This window comes from Melospiza melodia, chromosome 9 (assembly GCF_035770615.1).
Source record: "Melospiza melodia melodia isolate bMelMel2 chromosome 9, bMelMel2.pri, whole genome shotgun sequence".
Lineage (NCBI taxonomy): Eukaryota > Metazoa > Chordata > Aves > Passeriformes > Passerellidae > Melospiza > Melospiza melodia.
This window is the reverse complement of record NC_086202.1, coordinates 3,618,790-3,635,643: the sequence shown is the minus strand read 5'-3', so window position 1 is coordinate 3,635,643 and position 16,854 is coordinate 3,618,790. Positions and strand designations below refer to the sequence as shown.

At 45.4% G+C, this 16,854-nt stretch overlaps 1 protein-coding gene across 1 annotated transcript in view; it reads left to right on the top strand.

The window, feature by feature from the left end:
- Positions 1-16,854, top strand: part of LHPP (phospholysine phosphohistidine inorganic pyrophosphate phosphatase) — a 76,909-nt gene that overhangs the window by 16,208 nt on the left and 43,847 nt on the right. Inside the window, exons 4-6 of the mRNA XM_063163031.1 lie at positions 1,131-1,194; positions 2,067-2,159; positions 8,012-8,103. Of these exons, the coding sequence (XP_063019101.1) occupies positions 1,131-1,194; positions 2,067-2,159; positions 8,012-8,103 (249 nt within the window). The remainder of the gene's footprint in view (positions 1-1,130; positions 1,195-2,066; positions 2,160-8,011; positions 8,104-16,854) is intronic.

Sequence of the window (16,854 nt, the reverse complement as noted above, 5' to 3'; positions counted from 1 at the left end):
TCAGAAAATTAAGCTGTTTACGCCAGACTATGGAAGGTTAATGGCTGTTCCAGCAAAGGTCAAGTGGTCATTTTAAAGGAAGGCTATGCTGAATAATCGAAAATGGCAGAAGGATAAGGCATAAAATCTTAGCTGACTGCTCATCCTACCTTTTTTCCTGTCATACAGAAACATGTCTTTGCTCTGCCCAGAGCTTGGAAGACCTGCGTGAATGTGAATTGCTGTTCCAGAAAAACTCTCTTATGACGGTGTTCACAGGGGGCTTAGGATGAGGGAAGAGATGAGAATGCTGACTCCATGTTTCAGAAGGCTGATTTAGTATTTTATGATATATATTATATTAAAACTATTCTAACAGAGTAGAAGAAAGGGTTTCATCAGAAGGCTAGCAAGCAATAGAAAAGGAATGGAAATGATAACAAAGGCTTGTGACTGACAGAGACAGTCCAAACAGCTGGACTGTGATTGGCCATTAATTAGAAACAACCACATGGGCCAATCCCAGATGCACCTGTTGCATTCCACAGCAGCAGATAATCAATGTTTACATTTTGTTCCTGAGGTCTCTCAGCTTCTCAGAAGAAAAAATCGTAAGGAGAGGATTTTTCATAAAATATCATGGCTACATTCTCTAAAGACACCTCCTAATTCCTTGAGCTTCGTGGAGCAGTTTTAGAAGGGAACAAATTCAGCTTGGAGAGCTTTTAGTCCTTTTAAGCGGGATTTCCTTGTGTGGGGGGCTGACAGCAGTGCTGGTCCTGTCTGGGGTCTCCTTGCAGGCACACTGAGGAGGGGTCACAGCTGCTGGCTAGGGCCAGCCCTCACCTTTCACCTGCCAGGGCTCTGTGCCACTGTGCAATAATGCACAGCCCATCCTGGTTCAAGCACACTGAAATCCCTCTGAACCAGTGAGGTTATTCCCAGATGGGCATCTGGGATCCTTTCCCTGAGCATTGCGCAGTCCTGAGCCTGTCCTTAACTCCTGTGTTAAACCTGGCCTGAGATTTTCTGATTACTTGACTTTTTATGCAGCCATATGGACATCCATAAAGATCCAGAAATAATAAAATGTGGTTTCTTTAACTGCCAGCATTTTCATTTCATGGGAACTTTATCACTTTCATTTCCAGACGCTACTATAAAGAAACTGATGGGCTGAAACTTGATGTTGGAGCATATATGAAGGCACTGGAGGTATTTTATAGCTGGAATTGTGCTTACTCACCCTGTGCACCTTGTTAAAAGAGTAACTGGCATAAATATGGGTCATCTTCTGTAATTACTCACCTTGGTGGAGGGAGTTTCCACACATTGAAACTCATTTGCTGCGTTCTAAAGGTGGGTGGATTAATTTCTTTTCTGCCTTTGTTCTTCTTTTTGGTTTAAGTTTGTTTTACTTAAGCCATGAACTTTTTCCGTTGTGGTACCCTTATTGCAAGGGAGGCCAATGAAAGGAGGAGTAAGACAAGAAAAAAGTGGAATATTGTGTGCAAGATACCCAGGAAAACCTGAAGGTCCATGTTAGCTTTTTTCTAGGAATAAGCAAGAAACAATTTTTTTCAGCATAGCACTGATATTTAGTTGCAAGAAAATGTAACTTGTAAAATCTGCTTTTTCAAGTGTAACTTTTCAAAACCTGGATTTGAAACTCAATTTTTCACTTGGATCATTAAAATCATGCAGGTGGTTGAAAAAATTCTCTATAGCTTTTAAGGCCCTCCAGTACTTTTGATAGTTTTATATAAAGAATATTTGTTACATCTCTAAGAGTGATGCTCCTAACAAAATGAGCAGTACTGGAACTGAGTTGAAGATTACTCAGTGATGGAAAATGTGAAAGATTTGTACCTTGAGGTGTTTCAAGAGCATTTTCTTTCCTGCCAGAAAACTTTAAACACTTCTGTTATCCAAATTCTCTGATCTCCACCTTCACCTGCTAATCCATTGTGTTATTTAAGGGCAAAAATCAATACTCACAAAGGTTTTATAACTGGAGTTATGGAGTTGAACAAATCCTTTTCCAATCAGCATTCTTTGTTTCTCTCTCTTTTTTTTTTTTTCCCCAGTATGCTTGTGATATCCAGGCTGAGGTGGTGGGGAAACCATCCAAAAGGTTTTTTGAGTCAGCCCTGGCAGAACTGGGAGTTCCACCAGAGCAGGTAAGGGTGAGGTGCCATGCCCAGGGGCTGTGCCAGATGCTTGTGCCCACTTTTGCTTTTTTCCTGCTTTGCTGTAGCTGTGGGAAGTTACAGAAGAGGCTGAAGGGGAGAGAATGTGACCAGGACTCAATGCCTAGAGAGGCAAAAGAGGTGCCCTAATGCCTGGCAGTGTGCTTGGAGACTGGTGGCTGCAGGGTGATGGAATTGATCCCAAAATGTCCTTTATTTCCTGTGCTCTCACACTGACTAGCTTTTTTAGTAAAAGAAAAAGGCAGAAGAAAAGATATTTTATCATTTTGGTGAATAGGAAGCACTGACTGACCCCAAAACCCCCTCCTGAATTTCTGGCTTTGCAGAAACATGCTGTGCTTCCTCAGCACAGCCCATTTTCCCCTCTCTGTAGTTGTTCCAGCTCCTCTTTATTGATTTGTTGTTCTGTCACACAGGACATAAGGATGAGTATGAGAAGCCTCACAAACAGCAGTGAATTACAGCACAATAATTCCATCAGGGGGGTTTGGGTGACATTATAAACAACAGGAGGGAAGTTTGGGGTGGCTTGTAGGTCCCTGGAGCCTGGAGATGAAATTATGGCCCTGTAATTCAGCATGTGCTTGGGTTTTGCTTTATTACAGAGTGGGGAGATGGAAAAGACCTAGTGGGCCATGTAATCCATCTCCTTCTCCATGCAGGAGTGTTCCCTGCTCCACAGTTATTAATGTTTTGTCCACAGCAGTTTTCAGAGAGCCAAACAACTGTCAGTGCCCTGGGGATGGTGTTCAGCTCCGTGGGTCTTGGGGGAAGGCAGCTTTTCCTGAGATTTATCAGGATATTTCCCTTTTAAACTGCATCTTCTTATTTCTAGTTTTACTCTGGTTAACAACCAAAATAACTTCCTGGACATTTTCTTCATCCAGTTATGTCTAGACTTGTTATCATTGCAGAAGGTTTTTTTTTGCCAAAACTGTGCTTTATTTCTGCTGCTTCCCTCCATTCAATCCCCCTCCTTTTTGCTGTGCTCCCTTCAATCTGTCCATATCCTCCCAGGAATTAGATATCCCAGTCTGGAGTGTCCCTGGAACATCCCAGGTGCAGAACTCCTGTCTCTGATCCTTGCCCCAGGGAACAAACCTGATGTGATGCATCCCCAGGCTGGCAAAGCTGCTCCCACAGGGCTCCCATCAGCTTCAGGAGTGTTTGTTTTGGGTACAGAAAGGCAGGAATAGTCCCCAGAAGAGATTATTTACTCATTCTCCACCATTTGCCATGTCTGCTGCTCGTGCCTAACTTACGTTTTGTCAGAGTTTTGGCTTTTCATCATATTGTTTCTTGTGGTAAAGGCCATTAATCTGTTGTACTGATATATCTAGTTTGTAGGTATAGTATTTTATATTTAGAGAGTTTGGAGGTGAAGGGAGTGTGCTTCTAAACAAGGAGGAGTGCAGCAGACACCACTGGATAGAGGCACCAGTCACTCCATGCTTTCCACCATGGAAACAATAATCCACACTGCTGGAGTTGAAGCCTGGATCATGATTCACACATGTGTAGGAGGAACAATTTCCAAACAAGCAAACTGCCTTAATTCTGGCATCTTTTCCTAAGTTTTGCTTGACCTTGTGACTTTAATGTATTTTTGAAGAAGGATTTGCAGGTTGGTTTAGTTCGTGGTACACAGTAATAAAACCTCATTATTTTCAGTTTAAAACCTCAGTATAGCCACTTCAGTAAGTTTCTGTAATGCACTGCATTACATTTTAATCTTTCTCCTGGACAAATTCTGCATTTGTAGTAACATGACAGGGCCTGGTTTTACTTTGCTTTGCTTTTACAAAATGTTTATTCTGATAATTTATTCCACCTGTGGAATGCATTTAATCCATACCATCATTAAACCATTTTAGATGAGCTGTGCTTTTGAAAACATGCTACAATTTTCTTTCACTTGGCTTTTAATGAAAAATACCTTTTTAATAAAGCTGTCTCACCACAGTAATTTGAGACAGTGGCAATTCTGAAATTCCTCAAGCTGCTTTAATCAATAAAGTTATCACCAGTCATTTCCCTTGATAACTGCTTCTTGCTGAGACCCTGACTCTGCCTTCTGCTGCTGAGATGTTTTCAGCCTGCACTTAGAATAAGAGGAACTCCCTAAAGTCCAATTTTCATTTTAACCTTTCCTCAATGGCCTAGAAATAACAGATTGCCAGTATTACTTTAATAGATTGGAAATTTAAACCTCTTAGAGGTAACCAGACCTATCTTACAATTCAGAGCTATGACAAAGAATAACACATCTTAAAGGTTACTGAAATGCCTAATTCATGTGTTTTAAGGCAGCTGTTAACAGTGGATGATTTTTACAGCTTTACAATAAAACCTAAATAATGTTAAGGTTCTGGTAGTTTTATATAATCATAAAAAGTTCTCTCTGTAGCAAATTATCCTGCTTTAATGGGAGTTATGGCAGGTCATGCTGGAGTCCATAAACTGCTGGTAGTTAAGCAATTCCCATTGCTGCCACCTGCAAGCCTCAGGTGGGAGTTAGTGGTGCATGAGAGCAGAGAGAGATCACCCAGGGGTGGCACAGGGCACCTGCTCCTGGGCCAGCAAACCCTCCTTGCCCACCAGCCCAACAGGGCAGGATCCTCCATCCCAAAATGAACGTGCCCAAGGGAAGTTTGAAGCTTCAGGCCAGCTGAAATCTTAGTGGGAGCTGTCTGGCCCTGCACCTTTGGAGTTCTGAGATAGAAACAAAATTAACAGTAATGTGGGATCCTCAAGCCTGGATATTATTCCTTGGGTGAAGGAGGACAGGGAGAAAAGTAAATGTGTTGTATTTCTGGTGTGAAGTGATTTAATAGATCAAGGTGCGGTGTGTAAGCTTTACTTCCTCATGGTCCTAGCACATTTAGCTTAAGGTTATTAAATCTATAGCAAAAAATCTGTTCAGGCATAAATATGTCTGACTCTAGAAGCATTCTGTGCTAAATATTCTGGTAGAATTAGCACACTGCCTTCTGTGCATCTCTGTTTGCATCCTGCATGGGCTCCAGCCTCCAAAATCCCCATCTGAGGGCTGGCTAAATCAGGGTGTTCTCCTCTTTCTGCCTCCTTCATTTCCTTACTCTGTAATTCCTTTTCTGATCAGACATTTTCCTGTGACCAGTTAATGAATGCTGAACTCTTTTTGTGGACAAAACCTACCTGAGGTTCCCACTCACCACCCCAACAGCATCTCTAAATATTTATTGGTTTTGGCTGCTCAGGGTCTGTGGCACAGACAGCACCAGTGGCACAGCTGACTGTGGAGATTATATTTTGCCTTTCCACCCCAAATTCCTGGGAATTGTGTTGATCTCCTCTGTTCTCCCTGCCCCTCTGGGCTGAGTCTGGTGGAACCCTTTGAGAGCAGTGTTTTCCCTCAGCTTTGGAACATGTGCTTTATTTGCTGTGTCTGTACAGCCACACACCACCTCTCACCATCTTAGGGAAATTGAAATTACACCTAGAGACTCACTGCATTTTTTGTTCTCCTTCTTTTTAGTTAATTTGTAGCCAATTTTAAAAAAAGTAACTTTTGCAGAAGGATTGAACGGATTAATGGTGTGATCCCTGTGTAAAATGTGAACACAAATGGAGATCTTTTAATTCCAGCTTCCAGTGGCTATGTGACCTTTCAGTTTTATATCTTTCTCTCTCTTCTTACCATATTGCAGTCAGAGAGGAAGTTAAACCCAGGTTTGACAGGTGGAGTTTTTTTATTTCCCTTGACAGCGCACCTCCTGACCTCTATCTTCTTGCCAATGATTTTTTTAAATCCTAAATGATTTTGGAATAATTGCTCCTCCTTTAGTGATTATTGCCCTTCACTGATAGTAAATCTGTGAAATCCCTGGGGGCTGGAGCACGTTTTTGTATGCATGTGCCACAAGCTGGCCTGGACAGGCATCGCTGCTCCGCTGCAGCTGCACTTGCAGAGCTGCAGAGTCCTGCAGGGAAACTTCCCTGGATGGGGTCAAATGCAGCCCTGGTGAGCAGGAGAGGGCTTGCATGGAGAGGCTGCCCTGCTCTGCCCTTTTTTGTCACAGGAAATTCTTTTCAGGGTTATTAGGACTGAAGTTGCCTTCACATCCCGAATGTTGGGGTTTGGGCTGAGCGAGTGCATGAGGTGGTGCAGGTCTGTTCCCTCTCACCCTCAGGGAGGTGTTGGGAGGAATTCTGTAAGAAAAGGGAATTACAATCTCTTAAAGCCAGTGGTTGAGAGTGATTAAATATCCTGGAGAAGCTTGGGGGGAATTGGTAATGGTGCTTGGCTGGCGATGGTGTTGCCAGGTTCTTGCAGCTCTCCATGCAGCCATGGAATTATTCTCTTTTCCTTATCCACATTTACATGCTTTATTTCCTTATTACTTAACTCTAACCTATCATTTTCTCCCCCTTTCATGCTGAATTTCTGGTTTGGAAGAGCACTAAGGAAAGGTGAACCATCTACAGGAGAAGCTGTCCCAGATTTACATGTTTGTAGCTCAGTTTGGTTTATGAATCCTCTCAGAAAATTTAGGTATATCCTGAGATTTCCTTTGCATGCAATGTAATACGTGGGAGAAGATCCTGTTGCAATTAGATAATTCATAAAAATAGCTATGGAAGTTTAGTATTTTTATTCTTCAAACAAAACAGAGCTGGGGAAGGAATGGAAATTCAGGAAGGAATGTCTGGAGCTGGAAGGTATTTTGGTTGTGAAAGCCAGGCAGTTAAATTCATGAAGCAAAAGACTGATTTAAAAGATGAAAATAAAATAGTTAAAGATGCAGCTAACTCTGTATTAGACAAAATTCAACTTCAATACAAAAGTAAAAAAAAAAAAATCTGATTGATAAACCACATTACAGACTTTCAAATCTGTGCCTCCCCAGTTTTAGGTGCTGCCTCTGTTCTCTGCAGAATAATCCAGAACACCTTTGGGAGGTATAAAGCTGATTTTTTGGATCATTAATGGAAAATGCTGTTTTGTGTATATACTGGATTTTGTTGAAACTATAAAATGGCATTCCCCCAATCATTTTAAATTTGAAGAATAGAATAAATACAGTAATTTGTAATGCAGGATGAGGAGCACTTGAAATTTTGGTGATGTGATTGTCAACAGATTGTCAACCCCTTGGTTGATGCACTCAGATCTAATAAATATCTTTAACAGAGGCAGGAAGATGCTCTGTGCACTCTTTTTGTCAAGCAGCAGACAAATGGTAGCATAACCAGTTACTTTTTTGGTAATCCATTCACTTTTGTTTATTAATATTGGCATATACTTGAACTGATAGTAACACAAACAGTGCTAGGCTTGTGCACATTGTGTCATTCTGTGCAAAAATGTATAAATTCCATTTTCCAGTGATTTCCTGAATTTCTGTATCAACCTGAGAACAGGTTGGGATCAAGCTCTCAGTGATTACAAGCTTAAGCTTTTGACCAGCCTGTAGAACACCAGATTTAAGAAGTTAAGCTTAATTTAAGCTGCTTGGAGCGTAGCAGGAATGGATTGTTATGAAGAGAAGAGGCCTAACTTCATAAAACTCACCATTTTCTTTCAACTGTGCCCCAAATCCCTTTGATTTGTGTGATTGATTACAAACTGCACAGGTGTGTGCTGTGCCAGTTCACTGCTGGAGGAGCTGTGGCATGAATTTCCCTCAGGGCAGGATGACTTTTAATCAATACGGTGACAATATTATCGTGTTTAATTTGTCCAGTGGCAGCATTAGGCCTCAGATCAAGCTGTTTGTTATGTCAGGGGAGGGTGACAGATGGCAGAAATGAACTTTTCCTGTATTTCACTGCCCTGACAGGCCATCATGATCGGGGATGACATTGTGAATGATGTCGGGGGAGCCCAGCAGTGCGGGATGCGAGCGCTGCAGGTGCGGACGGGCAAGTTCAGGTCAGTGCTTACCCTGCTCCTCCAGAGCACAGCCTCAAGGCTTTGTCCCTGCCTTTTCCCATCCTTTTCCCTTGTTCTCAATGTGGGTTTGCATTTCTTGTCTGCCCAAATACCTCCTTGTGCAGCACAGACTTGGGTGGATGCTGGTATTTTCTTGTAGGAAAACACTGTGTGAAAGTAGCAGGAAGGGGAGGACAGACTGTCTTTGATCTTTTGAAGAAATACTTTCTGCTAAATTCCTGCTGTATTTATCTTCATCAGAGCACATAGAGCTGGTGTATTTCCTGGGGTTTGCTTATTTTTTTCCTGCTGCTGCATGAAAGTGTTGTACACTTGATATAAGACATGTCTGAAACCCGTGGCAGGAGTTATATTATTGGGATTATAAAATTAGACTGTTGACTCAGCCATCCTTGTGGGTCATTCCTCCCTCACAGCTTTAGGAAGGGCTCCATATGTCTGCCCTTCCCTCCAGACACACATTCAGCCCTGAGGTGTCTGAAACACAAGAGCTGCTTCCCCAGCTCTCACCTTGCCAGAGTGCAGGGTCCTGTAGGGTCACCCCTGGCTCCAAAAGCAAATCTGTCCTGGTGCAGCTGTCCCCATGGTCTGTGCTCTCACTGAGCTGCCACAGGCCAGCTGCTGAGGGGGCACAGAGTGCACCTCTAAACAGGACATGGCCAGTGCAGAGCAGGTTGGGTTTGAGGGCAGCTCAAGGTGGCTCCAAATGCAGTGCAGAGATCTGTCCCTCCACTTGACATTGTGATCCCAACACCAAAATCTCATTTTAGCCATCTCCCCTTACCCAGAACCATGCCTTGTTGTAGAATGGTTCAGCCACACCCTTTGCCATCTGATGTCATTTGTATTTTCAGTTTTTCTTCACTCTCAAATCCTGAGACTATAAAGGAAGGATGCTCCTTTGAGGAGGGATACAGCACATGACAATTATGCTTGCCATTAACTATCTGAAAAGTTATTTTGCTTGTTTCCAAGTCAATCTGTTCCTCAGTTTTCCTTTTTAGTTTGTGTAAGGTGATAAAATAATACTCTGTGCCTTAATTCTAATGGACCAGTAAGTGATGGTTTCTGAGGAAAAAAGTCAGGTACAGTGTATTGTAGTTTCTAAAATTTTAAGATAGTACATCTGAAAATCAGATATGTGTCTGAGTAAAGCTTGGGAAATCCCAAAGATTAAAAAATTATATAGTTTATGCTGTTGGGATTATTTGTCTGTAATCTTTGTAGTTGCAGGAGCTGGACTTGATGATCCAGGCAGGTCCCTTCCAACTCAGGACTTTCTGTGGCTATAATCCCATGAGGTTCCTAATGGAGAAAATAAGGATTCAGTGGTTGATTTTATGCTGATATGAATGGAATCGCTTTGCAAATCCCCATTTTGTTGCCACACAGATCCAGGTGCCAGCAAAGAAGGTACCTTTGCACACAGAGGTGAATTAGGTCTTTGCTGCTGACCAGGTATCTCCTGTTCTGTACTTTACCCATCATGAAATGTGTCATGAAATGGTGATGTTGCATCCACACTGCTCAGGCAGCTGGCACAAACTGTGCACACAAACACACATAAATGTGTGTAATCCTATGCTAGAGAGGCATTTTCTTGTGTCAAGTTTGAGTCATGAACTCACAGCTGAAAGGAGTAGCTGGCTGTCCTGGATGGGGAACAAAGATTTTGTTTCCTGTTTCAGTGTGGGGTTGGTGCTTTCTCAGCCCAGGCACTGTTGCAGAGCAGTCAGACACAGATGAGTGTCTCTCTCAGTTCCCTGTGTTGTGCCAGGCCTGCTCTCAGCGCTGGGAGTAGAATGAAGTAACTCCTGTTTGCCAGGAGAGGTCAGAGGTGTACCTGTATTTTTCAGAATGACTTATTTAGTACGCTTAGAAAATCAAGGCACACGGTGAGGAGAGACAGAAAATAACAAGGGATGGGCAGGATAAATTAAAAATAAATAAAATGTAATTATTTGGCAGTGACGTTAGCTTAAAACCTGATATATAAGATATACAAAGGTGGTATCTTTGCCTTTAGCCTTTGATGACAGAGAGTTCTGTGCTACACCCGAGCACCTCTGGATGGCATCATTGGCTCATGCACACTGTCAGCCACGGCCTGGGGCTTCCCCACCATCCTGGCTGTTTGTCCAAAACTCCTTTAAAGCACAGAGCTGCCAGGGCTTTGCTGCAGGTGTTGGTGGAGTGCTGGGATTGCCACAGGTTTCAATAACAGCACCACTGAATGGTTTGGGCTGGGGTTGTCCCCCTCCTTCCTCACCCAAAGGATGTCCCCAGCTGCACAAGGGTGCTCGGGGCAGCTCTCCTGCTTTTTCAGGGCTCAGTGCAGTTTACATGAACATTTTAGGAAAAGGTTTATTCCCCCAGAGGGTGCTGGCACTGCCCAGACTCCCCAGGGAATGGGCACAGCCCCAGGGCTGCACAGCTCCAGGAGGGTTTGGACAATGCTCCCAAGGACAGGGTGGGATTGTTGGGGTGTCTGTGCAGGGCCAGGAGCTGCGCTGAGGATCCCTGGGTCACTTCTAGCTCAGGATGCTCTCTGATTCTACACCTCTGTGGTTTCCAAGGTCTGCTGCCCACCCAGGTTATGCAGGGATGTGCCCTGGCGTTGCCTCCTCCCCAGGCTCTCACCCCCCTGACCTCAGCTAAGCCTCTCCACTCCTGGCTGCTCCCAGCACCAGATTCAAAATATGGATTAAACATTCAGTTCTGCACCACCTTGCATGGAGTCCTGCAAGTTGGCTCTTTTGTCTTGCTTCTCTTGGATCTTTAAAGTCAATTAAAACCTGTGCAGCCTGTTTCCTTTAATGTGACACACACATTAAAGCACATTTCCTTTAATGTGACACACTTTGCCTGTTTCCCTCCATCTCAAATGTTGAACTCTTCCTCAGTAGCCAAAGCAGGCATAGATCAGTCCCAGAAAAGCTATAAATAATGAAACAGAATAAATCTGCTGGCACAGATCAGGGCCAAAGTTGGGAAGGTGAGGGGATGAGATTGGCGTGTTGGGTGACCTGACACAGGGTGAATAGCTGTGCTGGCCTTTCCTGGTGTGAATTCCATTTGCAAAGGGTCAGTCTGGGCTGCAGGTTTCTCCTGTCTGTTTGTCCCATGGCCAGGACAGACCAGGCCATTGCTGCAGGCTCCTGAGGGCTGTGGGATTTGTCAGCATTGGGAAATGTGGTGCCAGTTCCAGAATTTCTGTGCACACCTGGCCACATCTTTCCCATCTAGGGAAGAACATGTTCTTGTCTTCCAGCTCAGGGCATGTGCTAATTCCACTTGCAGCTAATTGGCCTTGACATCAAACCAATGATTCCCACAATAACTATTGATTCTGCAATGCTGTGTAATATCCTCATTCCTTTTTGTAGCCTGCAAGTTAGAGCAGAGAAAAAATGACTTTGAGGCTTTTCCAAGTGTCTCCCTGTACCTCTGGAAGCAGCTTCCAGGTGCATCAGATGGATCTTGGCAGGGGGTGAGAATTGCTTCCCCCCTTCTACTCGTTGTTATTTAGAGATTTTGATTTGTAAATTTGTAAATGATGAATTTTTCCATTGCTGGTGTGTGGCAGCAGCCAGGAGTGTTCATGGCCCACTGCCCCTGCTCACCTGTGAGCTCTGGGCTGGCTTTGGAATGTGGCAGTGGGGATTCATCCCCTCTCAGTGCCCACCTGGGCTTTCCTTCCTTGGATCAGGGATTTATCTGTGGCCATGGCTGATGCTGACCTCAGTGAACATCCCTGAGGTGCCTCATTGCAGACATCAAGGGTTCCCCAGGGATGGAGCCCCTGGGAGCTCTGCCACTGCTCTCAGAACTGGGTCAGGTTACTTCATGTGTCCCTACTTTTTAATTATCCTCTGAGAATAATTACCCTGACTTCCTTAATAAAGTGGCTTGTGATCTGCTCCTCTTGCCTGGTTAAAGAAATCACACAGAATTTGTAGCGAATTGGCTTGCCAGGAGAGAAATCAAAATGTGACCAAGACAGAAGTTGGGGCAGAGAAATCTTTTAGGCTAAGGATTGGGAAAAACGGGTTCTGTCATTAAATGAAGTTATAAAAGTATTCTTAAAAAATATTCCACACATGGTAAATTCACTGCTGTCACTGTGTAATTCAGTGACACTCATGACAATTTCTGTGCAGAAATAGTCACCTCTTGCTGCTCTGCAGAGCAGGAGCATCCCTCCACCCTCCCTTTCCTGCTCCCCATGTTACCAACCAGCCAAGATGAACAATTTTAGGAGTTCTTTCCCATCTCCTGGGTACCAGCAGTGTGCAATGAGAATGAGCAGGCAGACACTCCCTTTGTGCAGGAACACAACCAGAGGCATTCCTAGGGCCTCACATCCTGATCATTAAACCAGTTTCAAGTATTAAATGGAAACAGTTCCAACCCACATTTGCACTGTGAAAAGTTGTATTACCTGTCTGTGTGTGTATATATATATATATATAAAAAATAACTTTTATAATAAGTTATACAGTAAGTATAAATATATAATAATACATATAATAATATATAATATGCAATAATAATATATAACACACAAAAGTTCTATAATAAGTTATACTATATATATATATAGTATAACTTATTATAAAAGTTGTATTGATGTTGGTTAATGTCTTAAGCAATGTTTATTAAAGCTGGAGTCAGTGAGTTGGTTGTGATGGCTGATTGCAGGCAGGGCCAAGGCACAGCCTTATCACCCTTTATTGCATATTTAAATTATGGTTTGCTCTGTCTGTGAGAGGATCTTCACATGGTTTTATCAATTGCTTGACCACAGTTTGGTTACCATAATATTTGAATTAGCTTTGCAGAGGAAGCTCAGAGTAAATCCTGCAGTGCCTTCGTGTGCACAGCCTTCCACCTTCCCAGTATATTCCAGTGTCCAGTCACAGAAATTACTAACTCATGCATAAATTTAATTATCTTCAGCCTAAAAGGGAAGTGGGAGTTTGAGGGGGGTTTATTAGCAGGTAATTTATTTATTGGTAGCATAACAAACCTCGAGGGAGCAGTGTGTGCTCAGGACACACCTGAATATCAGGAAAGAGATCAATCTGCAATGAGAGCAGGAGGAATAAAGGAGGAATGAGTCAGGTGAGTGAGGAAAAGCAATATTCCTCAGGAGCTGTGCCATGGCAGACCCTGCAGTCAGCTGTGTCACCTGCAGCCCTGGGAAGGGAAGGGAAGGGAAGGGAGGGTACACTTAGCAGAGCAGGCTGGCACTGACCACATCAGCTGCAATTCTGCTTCCCCTCTTGCCTCACATCCTCCCAGCTCAGGTTTCTGTTTCTCCTCTTCTGAGGCTGGTAAGGGCTGCAAGGGGAGGAGCTGGTGCCAGTTTGTGCCACCTGAAGCCAGAGGCAGCAGGGCCTGGGGGCACACGTGGCTCAGCTGGTTTGGGATATGGGACCAAAGCACTTCCAGGCCCTCTCTGGCAGCACCCAAGGCCAATGGCCTTTCTTCTTTCATTCCCTTCTGCTCTGGTGCCTGGCTGTCTTGGCAGGACGTGCTCTGGCAGCCTGGGCTGGCAGCCACCCTCCTGCCCTGCCTGAGCAGCACCAGAGCCCTTGGCAGCTGCTTGTCCACAGTGTTTTCCTTTCCCTCCTGCCTGCAGTTCCTGAGCTGAGCTGCTGCTGGGGGCAGTTCAGGGCTTTTCCAGGGCTTCCACAGGCTGTGTCCACCTGCACAGCACCTGTGACCTGAGCAGCACAGCCCAGGGGATGCTCCTCACTGATTTTTATCCCTATTTTTATCCCTTTTCTCAGCAGAAGGTTGCAGTGAAGCATTCCCCAGTGAAAGGAGCCTTTCTCAACACTTGTCCCTTGCACTGCACTGAGCTGCATCAGCTTGTCCAGCCTTTGGCAGCATTGATGAATTCCATACCAATGGAAAACCAGTTTATTTCCTTGAAAATGCAGATGAGAGTGCTGAAATATGCTGTAGAAAGGGCACAGCTGCACAATTAAGGTTTCATTAGAGATTTCCCTTTTTTTAAAGCACAGGTTCCTCCTCTCTGCTTGTCTTTTTCCTGTAGCTCAACGTCCACCAGGCTCTTTGGTGCTGCAGGGAGTCCTCTCAGACTGCTCTGATTGATAAAACCAAGGCAGAGCATTGTTCTCAAAGGCAGAGAGAAGCAAATAAGAGAGAGACAGGGCACGTCAGCTGCTGATGTAACTCCCTTGAAGCAAATGGTTCAATATCTGAAGTTTAATCTGGCTTGTGCTGTAAACATGCTCAGGAGCAGCAGTGCCTTGTGCTGGCACCCTGCAAGCACAGAACACCTGGGCATTCCTGTTTAAATGCTGCTCTGTGTGCCCATGGATGCTGGAGAGTCCCTGCGGGCTTAGCCAGTGACATTTATTTTTTTTCTCTATGAGTGGGTTCAGAATGGCTGCCTTCCATCCCTGGAAGCGTCCAAGGCCAGGTTGGACAGAGCTTGGAGCAAGCTGGGATAGTGGAAGGTGTCCCAGAAGGTGGAACTGGGTGGGATTTAAGGTCCCTTCCAACCCAAACCAATCAATTCTGTGATTCCAGCAGCTGCACAGGGGATGCAGGTTTCGTTGGGGGAGCAGGGGCTGCCAGCCCCGAGCCACAGGAGCTGCTGCCCTCCTGCAGCCTCTGCTGGGCTGGCTCTCACCCCTTTGGGAGGGTGGTGGGGCTCACAGAGTTAAAAAGAAAGCAGCAGCAGGGCCAGCTGTGGGTGTGCTGCAGCCTGGGATGTGTGAGGGTGCTGCTGTGCTGCAGCAGGAGCTCCAGTGCAGGGTGGGTGGCAGGAGGGTTTGGGGTGCAGGGCAGCCCTGTCCCTGCTCTGGCTGGGTGCACACGGCCTGCAGCTGGCCTGGGACGTGACTCACAGTCACACTTTGCCCCCAAACCATCCCAATTGTCACTTGTCTGTGGTTTGCTGTGGCTGTCACAGCGGGGTTGGTTCCACCTCAGCCCTGCTGAGAGGAGCTGGTTCAGCACACGGGGCTGCATCCTCTGGGCCTGTGAGCCCAAAGCCTCCCTGCAAGCAGGGTGTGTGCTGGGAGGGGCAGAGCAGGAGCCTGGCTGCTCTTTGGGTGGATCTGCAGCTCATCCCAAAAGCTTTTCCTTCCTTCACTTGCTTGAATGGCCACAGCACAGCACAGGCACTGCTGATCAGGTGCTGCAATTAGGGAAATTAGTGCAGTGAGTCTGATTAGGAGCAGCTGGGGGGGCTCAGCCTGCAGAAAAGGGAGCCCAGGGGGAACCTTCTTGGTCTGTGACTGCTTGGGAGGAGGGTGCAGCCAGGTGAGTGTCAGCCTCTTCTCCCAGGTGACAACAGGACAATTGGAAATGACCTCAAGCTGTGCCTGGGGTGAATTAGATTGGATTTGGGGGAAAATTTCTTGACAAAAAGAAATTTTCAGAGAGCAGTGGTGGAGTCCCCGTCCCTGGAGGGATTTAAAAGCTGTGTGGATGTGGCACCTGGGGACATGGGGCAGTGGCACTCACAGGAATTTGGGAGGCAGGATGGGCTGATGGTGGGAGCTCCCATCCCCATTCCCAGTGCAGACTGGGGGAGACACATTTCTCACTGGGAGTTTCCAGAGGGCTCTGTGGGCAGCACACAGCCAGCAGACTCGTGGAATAACAAGAACTGTCCAGCTCAGCTGTTGGCTGCACAACAGAGCTCAGGCCTAAAAATAGGAGGATGTCTGACCCCAAAGTGAAGGATTTTCCCTTGAAACCCAGCCTGGCGCCCACCCAGGGTGACATCATCCAGAGGGGAAGTTGGAAAAGCTTCCAAACTCGTTGCTTTCCGTGGAGAAGTGCTAAATGCGTGTGTCAGCAGATAATCAAACAGCACATTTGCTGTGGCCATGAATCAGGGGAGAGAGGGAAGGACCTGAAGGGGGAGGAACAGGATTGGAGCTGCAGGTTGGAAAGGAGTTTTGGGAGTGTTGTCTGTGTATAACTTGAGGATAAATGATAAAGTCCATTCAGGCTGAGTCTGCCCTGTGAAGATGACATTTTCCTTTCCTTTGAAGTGGGCTAAAAGTTACTGTGCTGCTCCCAAGGCTCTGGCTGTGAAACCACCCGGTGGTGTGTGGTGATATTGGCCGCAGCTGTGCATGATTTGGATTTGCAAGTGCATGGACACTGCTGGAGGTGGCCATGGAAGCACCTGAGATGGCCAGGTGCTGACTGACTGCCTTGGTTCTGGTGCTCTGATATTTGAAACAGCTTTTCCCAGGCTAACCTTCAGGGATTTGATCCAAATCTGTGCTCACATGGCATGGGTGACCTTGCTGTTGTTGTTCTGTGCTTGAACACAGTTCCTCATGCTTCTGTGCTGAGCTGCTTTTTCTTGTGTAACAGTGACAGTGTGTACAAAATGTGGTGGCAGTTTTCCTCTGGAACTTGAGGTCTTTTCCCTGTGGATGCTGCCAGGCAGCTCCTGTGCTCCCCCTCTAACGAGGACACTTTTCCCTCAGTGCTGAAATCTGCAGCTCTTTGCAGAGGATGAAAGCTGAGTGTGATGTGGAGACTCTGTCTGTTTTCCTTCTGCCTTTTAAATCCTCATTATGTATTTATGATGCTGTTGTAGCAGGGATGCCTGGAGCACAACCATGGGCACTGTTTGGTCTCTGGGTCCCCAGTGAAGCTGGAAAAGCTGCTGTTGTTGTGTAAACACTGTGTCAGGAGCCGATTCCATGTGTGCTGCTGGGCATTTTC